Source organism: Terrapene carolina, unplaced genomic scaffold (assembly GCF_002925995.2).
Source record: "Terrapene carolina triunguis isolate 2854851 unplaced genomic scaffold, T_m_triunguis-2.0 Scaffold68, whole genome shotgun sequence".
NCBI lineage: Eukaryota > Metazoa > Chordata > Testudines > Emydidae > Terrapene > Terrapene triunguis.
Window position 1 is genome coordinate 4820385 of NW_020664419.1, and position 10789 is coordinate 4831173.

Sequence of the window (10789 nt, forward strand, 5' to 3'; positions counted from 1 at the left end):
GAATCTATGAATAATGCCCCATGCAGGACCCAGGCAGCCCCTGGCAGCCCTTCCCCAGCTGGAGCTCCGGCACCAAAAATCTCCCTGGGTAAATGTTCCTTTTGCTTTGGGCCTGGGTGTCGCGCTGCTGAAAGGTATTAGAGTTACAGCCCTGGGCTCCAACCCAGCGAGCATCCAGGCAAAGCACAGCCAGCAGCACGGCCTCCTCGGGCCCACGGACTCCTTAACCCAATAGAATCTCAGGGTTGGACGGGACCTCAGGTGGCCATGCACCAAGCCTGACACGCAGAGAGGGCTGGGCAGTCTCCCTCCCCCGTTTAATCCTTGGCTTCTCTGCAGAGGCCCACGGCACTGATGATGGGGGCACCGGGGGGAGGCTGCCATTTATTCACTGCAGGGCCTGGGGCAAGTTGCCCCGTTTCCTCATGTGTGAGATGGAGGCTGAAGGCCCCGAGCTCCGCATGGGGCAGGCCGCGTGGCGTAGCCGCTATGCAGGGGGCCGCCCTTCACCTCTGGCTCGTTTCTCCCTACAGCCAACGCCGCGCCCAAGGAGCTGTTTGAACTGCTGGGGACGAAGAAGGGAGAGCTCCAGCAGGTGAGTGAGTCTCTCTCCCCTCCCCCCGGACAAACCCCACTTCCCATTCCTGGGGAGGAGGCTTTGGGCAAACGCTGCTCAGGGCCAGCTGCCGAGATGACGTTGGTTGGAGCTCTGGGGCTGGAAGGCGATGGAGACAGTCCCACTGCTCCCTGCCGTGCCAGCCCCAGGGCAATCAGCGTCTCCATTTCTAAAGGTCTTTAGACTGTGACTAAGAGGATCAGCAGAGGACGGGAACACGGGGGTGGCGTTCTCACTCAGCCTGGCTGCTGTCCTTGGACAGCCCTCCTTCCCCTCTGCGCAGGCTGCCTGGAGCCCCTGCCGGGGCAGAACAGCATAGTTGCCCCCGGCTGGGTGGCGTACACCACAGTTGTATGCTGATTGGGCAGCTGGCCGTTCCGTGCAGGCCCAGGCTGGGGAGGAGCTGGGCCGCTTGCCGTGCCATGGAACGAGGACTGCAGGGGGGGTCGGGGACGCGGGTGCTCTGTCAGCGCAGGCTAGGCACCGAGGGCAGGGAGTGCAGGTGCTGCTGGATCTGCCCCCTCACCCTTCCTGCCCTTGGCAGCTTGGCATTGGCAACGTCACCTATGCTGACAAGCGGATGGAGGAGGAGAACGAAGACCGGTTCAGCATGCCCTTGATCATCACCATCGTGTGCATGGCCTGCTCCCTGCTGCTCGTCGCTGCCATCTACGGCTGCTGCCACCAGCGGGTCGCCCGTAGGAAGGATCAGGTAAGCGACTCCCACCGTCCGTGCACCCGCAGGGGCTTCCCGTTATGTCCCCAGCCCCCTGCATGGTAGTCAATCAGCAGCCAGAAGGCTGGGGTGAACCTGCGTGGCGGGGGAGAAGGGAGCTGTGTCCCAACGTGGACTGGGCTACTGGTCTGTCCTGGGATCAGACCACTGCCAGCCACCCTGACTTCCTTGGGGACGTGTGGGGCTGGCTGCTCGGCTCTGTCAGCATGGCTGGGCTGGGAGGACTGATATGGAGAAGTCCCCCTTCCCCTCCCATTACATTAGACTGGCAAGAGCTGGTCAGAATTTTGTCCCAGGGAAACCGAGTTGTGATGCAAATTGCTTTTGGTCGAGCACAGAAAATGCTTTGGGGGAATCGCTCTGTTGGCAATGAAACTGGTTTTCTGATAGAAAAACAAAAATTTTGGTTATCAAAAAACAGGTTTTTTGGGATTTTTTTTTTTCCAAAATTTCCCCTGAATTTTTTTTGATGAAAACCCACCCCCCAAAGCAATTTGATTTCTTTCAAAAATTTTAAAATTTCCTGTGAAAAATAATTGGCATTTTCCAACCAGCTGTAACCCAGACTCTGCCCCCTCAGGAAATCAACCAGGAGACGCCCCCAGGGGAAAGTTATGGAACAATCTGTCCGATACCCAGTTTCTGTAACGGATCTAACACTCGCCTCTATCAGAGACAGGATACGGGACAAGATGGGCTGACAGTTCCCACACGCCCAACATTTTTAAGTGGGTGGCAAGTTTTTTCCTCGGGCCCTCATCCAAATTAAATCCCTGGCTAACACAGCAAGCACAGGGACAGTCACCGAGCACGCAGCCCTTGACTGTGGTTTTGAAATGATGGGCAGCTTGGCTTCCTGCCCCGAGCCTGCATTCCATCCCTCTAAATTCTCATAGCGTAGCTAAGGTAGCAGAGGATCAAAGCCCCAGTTTGAGTTACACACCTAAATACCTTCGGGCCTGAGCGCCTCCTTAGAAGCCGATGGGTGAGTCTCTTGTGCTCAGAACAGTAGAGTTTACAATAGGCTAATTTGACAGGGCATCATACATTTCTCCTGTTCATGTCCCTTTGAATTTCCCTGGGAGGATCAGGCTCACAGCAAAACAGGCTGGATTGTTGCTCCCAAAGGTTCCCTACCAATCTGAATATTGGCCTGTACTGATTTACTCCTGCTATCCCCTCACTTAGGGTGACCAGATAGCAAGTGTGAAAAATCGGGATGGGGGTGGGGGATAATAGGTGCCTATATAAGAAAAAGCCCCCAAAATCGGGACTGTCCCTATAAAATCGGGAGATCTGGTCACCCTACCCTCACTGGCACTGCTGGACAGTCATTGCATCGCTCTGTGCTGTAGGAAATGCAGATGTGACTTGCAGACACAGCTGATGTCCACAGGAGGGCGCAGGCACTACACACTTCAGATCTAAGAGCGCCAGGAGTGATGTTTGCTGCGGCAGCAATTTAACCCTTTAGTTTAGCAGTGCTAGGGAAATCCCTTTGCTCTGCCTGGGCAGAGTCCGGTCTCAAACCTAACAGATAAAAGCAACATCTGGTGCCAAGCTTACGAGCAAAAAGGCTGGCTGTAGAATCAGTGTAAAGATATCAAAGTACAAGCCACTGCTCCCTAGGTTTACACAGCTCCAATTGCTACTGATAAAAGTTTGGATCCAACAGAGAAGGAATTTGACAATGTCATATGCAAGAATCCTATGATAGGGCAAAACCACTAGAGGTCTTCACAAGTTCTCCTGAGGACAGTGTGGGATTTGTCAGAGAATTAAAATCCTCTTTTCAATTGGCTTAGAAACATCTATAGAAGGTGATCACTCAGGGCTGGTCTACACTGAAAAGTGAGGTCAACCTAGTTATGACGTGTAGGGGTGTGAAAAATCCACACGACGTCGTGAAGTTGACCTAAGCCCCAGCGTAGACAGCACTAGGTTGGCAGAAGAATTCTTCCAGTGACCTAGCTACCGCCTCTCAGGAGGTGGATTAACAACAGCGAGGGCTACCGCCCCAACTTCCTACCCTCGGGGCTGCTTCTCATGTGCCCCACCTCTGCGAGCAGGAGCGAAAAGACAGGCTGGTCTTTAGGTCCATTTCATTTTTGGTCACCGTGCCGAGACCATAACCAGGGTCACTGTCCGCTTGAAATTAACTATATATATATAAAAAGCATTAGAAGTGGTTACAGACTCTACCTGGGCTGCAGCCCCCCATCAGTGTGAATTCCTTGTATTGCTGTAGTGCTTAGGAGCCCGAATCCTGGCCCAGGACTGCAGTGTGCTAGGCGCTGTACACACACAACTAGAGCGTACGTGTTTCTCTCACCCTTCTTGCTCTGTGAGAGGCCCAACAACAGGTGCAACTCGCTGTATGGGGGAAGGAGCGACACTGATTATACATCACGAGCTGTCAGCTCTGGGTGTTGGCTACGGCCATTTACAGATCGAAACACATTTTCAGGCAGACGTGTGATTTTTAGGTCCCTTTCACTGCAAGGTGGAACTGGACTGCAGCTCAGCACACTCACGTCCCAAAAGGCCGCTGGCCAGGCACAGACAGTAACAGGTATCCGTAATCGTGGGCCTGGGCTGGAGTCAGGTTGGCGTCCTTGAGAAGAAAGGCCTTAGCGGCGACTCGGAAGGCTAGCTAAGAAACTGGAACAGCCCAGCTGCTCTTCCTGGGTTTTGCTGGAGGACTGGGGCGCTGATGGGTGTTGTGGGTTCTTACACCTGAAGGGGCTGGCGGCTCCATCTTTCGCTCACTTTGTCCCAAGGGCGCATTGGAGCAGAGGAGCTCTTAGAGACAAAAAGCAATGGCTGTGGAGCACCCAGGCTTGAAAATCCCTTCCCTTGTGAGGAGTTCTGAGGCAGTGCAGCTACATCGGTGTACGCTGCTGCAGTTACCCCTCTTCGAAACCATTGCCGGTCAGCTGAGGAGCCGTAGGCCGGGGGTTTCCACCAGTGCAGCTGCATCAGAGCAAACCCTTCCCGTGTCGCTGAGCGTCACGGCTCAGCTCTCAACCTCGTGGGACTGGAGGGACGAGACCACAGGTGTCTTCCGGGGCAGATGAGGCCTGAAGTTCTAATGTAAAAGACAAGCAGATGATTTCTCTTCTCCCCTCTCCCTCCGGCAAATACATTTCAGGCCTTCTTTATACATCGTCAGAGCAAAAATGGGCACACGCCCTTTCCCCCTCCCCTGTCCCCGTTGCAGGTCCTTGCTAGCACGGAGCCAGGTCGTCCCTCCACCTCCAAATTTCCTTCCAAGCTTACTTAATTTGCCATGATTATTTAATCTACAAACATGAGAGAAAAGCTGCAGTCGAGTCACCAAACAGGAAGTGGCAGCATCCTGTCTAGACACTGAAGGACTCGCTCCTCGGCCTGTTTGTCAAGCCCTGAGGAACCAGCCACAGTCTAGATTGAAGATTAAGAGCGGGATGAAAGTGAGGCTGCATTTGGACCTGAAAAGCCCAGGGCCCTGCTTCAGAGCCGGCAAGGCTGTTCCAATGCAGGGCTGAGTTTTAAATAGACGTAGGGGTGATGTGCTTGGGGGAGCAGACTGGGAGAAGGCAGCTGTGGCAATTCCCTGCCATTGGCATTGGTTCATCTCTGTCCCTGCTGTCCTCTGCCCATGGCACACAACAGTGTAGGCGTCTGAGGCCTGGAATACTCGGGTCTGATTCCAGTTGTTGGGCTTGGTGTGCGGGTGCTGGGTGGTGGTGGAGGCCTGGGCTATAGAGGAGATCAGACTAGACAGTCCGGGGGTCCCATCTAGCCTTAAACCCTAGTCCAGTGGTTCTCAACCTTTTGGGGCTCAGGACCCATTTGTCACTGTTTAGGGCCTGTCGCAACCCAGTAAATAATCTGGGGGTGGAGGCCCACAGGTGGATTTGCCCCTGTTCTGCCCCACAGTGGGGTTGGGTCCTGCCCGACACTCACCCCATAGTGGCAGCTCAGGTTTGGCCCCACCTGACTGGACTAAATTTGTGTGAGTGGAGCTGTGACCTGGCTCATGTGGTGGCGGTGCCACTCACTCAAATTTGGCCTACCCGGACTCCCGTCGTCATGGCGGCTGGGCTAACCCTAAGCGGCGCTGGGACCCCAGAGGTTGCAGTGCCTGGAGCAGGGAGGTGAGCTCAGGCAGACTCGAGGGACAGGAGCTGCCACGTGACCCTTCAAAACATTCTGGCTACCCAATTTTGGGTCCCGACCCCTAGGTTGAGAAATCCTGGTCTGAGTGACGCGCTGCTAGAATCAACACCCACTTCAGCTCCCCATCTGTCTCCAGGGAAGCATTCAGAAGCGGGCGGTTTGCGGAGGCAGCGCCGAAGAGTCTCCCGCTGCAATATGTGAGTGATGGAAGTGAACGCAGCTGGCCTGAGATGCGTGAGCGCCCATCAGAGCCGCTGGCTTTCTTTACAAAGCAGCACTTCCAGCCGCTGGCTCCTGCGGTTGCCATGGCAGCAACCTGGCTTCTAATATTTCTAACAGCAACAGCTAGCCGGCCCTGTTTGTGCTAGGCGCTGTACGGCCACGTAACCAACGACAGGTCCGTGCCCTGAAGAGTTTATTGCCTACGGCCGTGGCTACACAGGAAAGTTGTACCAATTATGCCCATGTACTCAGACCAATATAAACTGCCCCCCCTGTCCTCCAGTGTGCACACTCTGATTCTGGTATAAGAACAGCTTTTTTGGTTTAGCTTAAGCCCCTTCCCAGGTAACACAAGCTGAATCAAAAAAAGCCACTCATAGGAATGAGTGTCTGGAAGGGGCAGGTGTTATACCACTATATTAATAGTCATGCCTTCCACTTATAACTGCAGCAGCTTAAATTCACTCCTTGGGTTGTAGCAAAGCAAAAATCCCGCCCACACAGCAACTCTCCCATGAAGACAAGGCCTTTATAGACAAGACAGACAGAGTGTGGGAGGTAAGCAAATCAGAGGCAGTAGCGCACGGTCTCACAGCAGGTCAGTGCCAGAGGTGGGGATAGAACCCACAACTCCGATATGTGCTCTGTTCCCTGGTCCCCGCTGTCGCTTTCATTGTAAAGGGCTGCATTACAGGGGACGGTTCAGCACCCACGTTCAGCCTGGTAGAACAGTCATCCCGCGGGGCATTTGAGAGCAAGCTAGTTTGCTGTAGTTATTTTAGAAATGTCACAGACCACAGGGCAGGGGAGGAGGGCATGGGGGAAGGGCAAGTACAAGCTAGTGCAGATTTCCCAAAAAATGAAGACAGGGTGATCCTGGCAGTAATCGGACCATAAGGCCAATTTCCACCCACAGTCAAACTGAGAAGGGGAACATCAAGTAACTATACAGAGCCACGAGCAATAAGCAGCATGATCGGTGGGTTTCATAAAGAAGAAATCCTGCCAGAAACTTAATTGCTTTGCTTTCTGGACTGAGATGGGGACCAACTGGCTAAGCGGCAGTTCTGCAGAAAAAAGACCTGGGGATTACAGTGGACGAGAAGCTGGATATGAGTCAGCAGTGTGCCCTCATGGCCAAGAAGGCTAACGGCATATTGGGCTGTATTAGTAGGAGCATTGCCAGCAGATCGAGGGAAGTGATTATTCCCCTCTTTTCGGCACTGGTGAGGCCACACCTGGCGTATTAAGTCCAGTTTTGGGCCCCCCACTGCAGAAGGGATGTGGAAAAATTGGAGAGAGTCCAGCGGAGGGCAACAAAAATGATTAGGGTTCTGGGGCACATGACTTATGAGGAGAGGCTGAGGGAACTGGGCTTATTTAGTCTGCAGAAGAGAAGAGTGAGGGGGGGATTTGATAGCAGCTTTCAACTACCTGAAAGGGGGTTCCAAAGAGGATGGATCTAGACTGTTCTCAGTGGTGGCAGATGACAGAACAAGGAGCAATGGTCTCAAGTTGCAGTGTGGGAGGTCTAGGTTGGATATTAGGAAACACTTTTTCACTAGGAGGGTGGTGAAGCACTGGAATGGGTTACCTAGGGAGGTGGTGAAATCTCCATCCTTAGAGGTTTTTAAGGCCCGGCTTGACAAAGCCCTGGCTGGGATGATTTAGTTGGTGTTGGTCCTGCTTTGAGCAGGGGATTGGAGTAGATGACCTCCTGAGGTCTCTTCCAACCCTAATCTTCTATGATTCTATGTCAAATGGATTTTAGCAAAGCATTTGATGAGTCTCTTGAAGTCTTATTTGAATTGGCTTGGATAGGAACACTCGAAGAACGATTAACAGGCTAAACCCCAGGTAATGGTAAACCAATGTAGCTGGGGCAGAAGTCTAGCCCCATTCTACAGTGATGGCTTGTTAGCTTCACAGCTGAGCTGGGAGCGTGGCTAGAACAACACATTCAGAACACAGACTGATGATACGAAACTGGAAGAAGTGGCAAGAACCAACCAGGACAGACAAATCCTCTAAAGAGCCCGAGAGAGATTGGAAACATGGGCAGAAAACAAAGATGCGCTGGGAAAGGCCCAGGTGAGGACATCTGGGGGATGCTCCCTCAGGCACCTGACCAGTGCAAGACACCTGCGAGGCGCAACAATGCCCAAAGAGACAACAGAGGGAGCATGGACAGCAAGTTAGGCACGAGTGGGCGATGAGACACGGCTGCAAGATGAGCCAGCGGAATATCCAGCTGCACATGCTTGGGCTTCACGGCCAGAGCAGGGAACTAATCATCTCTCCAGCTCTGGTGTGACCGTTCCTAGAGCATCGGGTTCATTTCCAGGCACCATATCACTAGAAAGAGGTGGTGTATCAGGGGTGAAATAGTGAAGCCCAATACCTTGGGACTAGCCTGGACAAGAAAGACAGCGGGGAGCGTAGAATGGAGAACAACGCTTCCTGGCTAAGGGGAGAGGGAGCGGATGAGCTATTTGTCCTTTCCCATCTCTGACTTCTGTCACAGAGGACTAAGGTGGGACTCCGTGGCATTATTTATAGAGGCACTTCGTGACCCTAAGTGCGCTGTAAACCAAGGGTGGTCCCAGTCAAAGAAGGTTCAGCCTGAACAGCAGGGTTTTTCCTGCCTTGGGAATGCCAGGAGGACAGGTGCAGAAAACAGAGCGTGGAGCAGGCTAGTTCTGAAGGACAATGTGCCGCTGAGCTCAGGAAAGGCCTTGCTGAAGGAATCAGGAGCTGGTGAGGTGAGCCAGGGAGATTGCCCGTCTCTGGCCCCGGGCGTGAGGAGCTGAGGTAGAACCAAGCCACCAGCTGCATTACACTTCAGACTCTCTCTCTTTTTAAAATTCACTGATTGTGTAGTGTCAAAGGCTGGCAGATGCTTTGTAAGATTCTCCACAGCGCCCCGCCAAGGTACCTCAGTCCTGATCCACAGCACCCCTGCCTTGTCCAGTCCAGGCCCCTCCATCCTGACCTACAGCACCCCGGCTAGTCTAGTTTTGGTCATCACCAGGAAAGTCCCACTAACATGTCTGGTTGTGAGATGACTGTGCAGTGTGGACAGATGTTGTGAGGATAAAGTTGGCAGCTGGGAAATACTGTACGTTTATCCACAGACCGATCACGCTCTTGTTTTCACCAAAGATTTCTGTGTTGTTTTTTTTCTTGTCCCCCTCCAGCAACGCCTGACAGAAGAGCTACAGACCATGGAGAATGGCTACCATGACAACCCGACCCTGGAGGTGATGGAGACCTCCTCAGAGATGCAGGAGAAGAAGGTGAACCTGAACGGGGAGCTGGGAGACAGCTGGATAGTCCCCATGGACAACCTCACAAAAGAGGAGCTGGAGGGAGAGGAGGACACGCATTTATAAGTGACATGAAACTCTACCAGCAGAACAAAACAAAACAAAACAAAAAAAACAACCCCAAAACGATCAGAGCCACAAGTGCCGTCGCTTGGAGCATCTTGTGGAGCAAGGAGCCACCCAGGTGCCTGAATGCCCCGTTGAGGCAGGAGACCATGACTGGCGTTTGCTCTGGCCCAAACGTTGTTCAATCAAAACATATTCACAGTCCAGACTAGGTTGTATTTTTGCTTCTATAGCAGGAGAGTGCCGGTATTTAAGCCTTGACTAGAGACAAGAAAGTTCAGCTTCTGGCCATCGTAAAAGGTTAAGAGCTTGAAGGCCTCTTGCAGGGCTTCTCAGCCTTTTCCATACTGGGACCCCTTCCGTCTAGCTGGGATCTAGCACTATGGGAAGGGCAGAGTGGTCATGACACCCCCCACCCCCGGGCTGAGAACCTGGATACAGAATGATCAGAAGCCTCTGGTGCCTAACGGGGTACTCCAGAAACCGCGTTAGCATCACAGCGGATTTGCCTTAGTGAAGGGTGCTGCTCAGGGTAGAAGGGCTGGAGGCAAAGGGCTAGCAATCTACTGTCACAGGTTTTTCTCAGCTCTTCGCTCTGCCGTCATGTGCATCACCTGCTGCCAGTGCCCAGTACATTGTGAGGCTCTGCACCGTTTGTTCTTCTTCCATCACTGCTCACCAGGAGAATGAGGATCTTTCCCCCACGTAACCTCCACCGTCACCTGCAATACCATAGTCAAACCTCCAGGCTCTGCTCCAATCAAATGAGGGGGCAGTGCCATCTAGTGGTGAGAGTGCGGGGTAGGGGATTTGGGGTCCATTCTGTGTGACCTCAAAGAAGTCACTTAGGTGCTCTGTGCTTTTGTTTTCCCCATTTGTTATGTGCAGAGAAGCTTTATAGAAGTGCCAGTTATTAAGCCACAGGAGATAAGGGAAAGAACAGCAACTGCCCTCATCCCAAGCCACGTGATTGCCTGGTCATTTGCCAAGTCTCCCTGGAATCACTATGGAAAATCCTTTGCATTCACCAAAGCTTCCCCTGCCAACACCAGTGATCACTCCTGGGTCCTTAATACTCCCTCTGTCCTCCATGGACCTTCCTGGCCTGCTGTGTGAATTCCACTGACTGACACTGAGGTCCTGTTGAGGATACATCCTTCCTTCAGGACAGGGGCAATGTTAAGGCTCCAAGACTGCACTTCTGCTGGGTTTCTTTAGCCACTGTAGGTAGACGTTGCAGTGGGATGTTGCCTTCTCAAGCCATTAAAATGCAGCATTTTTCAGATACCGTAGGGTCCTTACTACAGTGAATAAAATGGAGTTATTTAATTCTGGGCTGGAATCATGTCCATAAACTAACTGAGCCGGAAGTACCTGCACTGCCTTTACCATTCAAATGAAATTCCCAAGCCCATTCTTTTAGCCCCTAGCCCAAAGGTCATAGAAGTTTAAAGTGTGTAGGAAGCCCACCATGTATTTAGGGAGGGTCCCAGTAGGGGTCCTTAGTGAGATCTGCATTTGAAGCAGGACTAAACTCCCTGTTTCATCATTGCATCCAATGACAAAGTCGCTCAAAACGCGCCTTGAAGTTTCTCACTGATGGTAAAAAGGCATCTAACAGCAGGCAAATAGGAAACTGCCACCTTGATTGTCTGGCGTGCA

General features: G+C 52.6%; 1 protein-coding gene across 1 annotated transcript in view; it reads left to right on the forward strand.

Annotated features, from left to right (window-relative positions):
- PODXL (podocalyxin like) overlaps positions 1–9165 on the forward strand; it is an 83959-nt gene extending 74794 nt beyond the window's left edge. Inside the window, exons 6-8 of the mRNA XM_026648609.2 lie at positions 534–595; positions 1161–1328; positions 8933–9165. Coding sequence (XP_026504394.1) covers positions 534–595; positions 1161–1328; positions 8933–9127 — 425 coding nt within the window. The 3' untranslated portion in view covers positions 9128–9165. The remainder of the gene's footprint in view (positions 1–533; positions 596–1160; positions 1329–8932) is intronic.
- The last annotated feature ends 1624 nt before the right edge of the window (positions 9166–10789 follow it).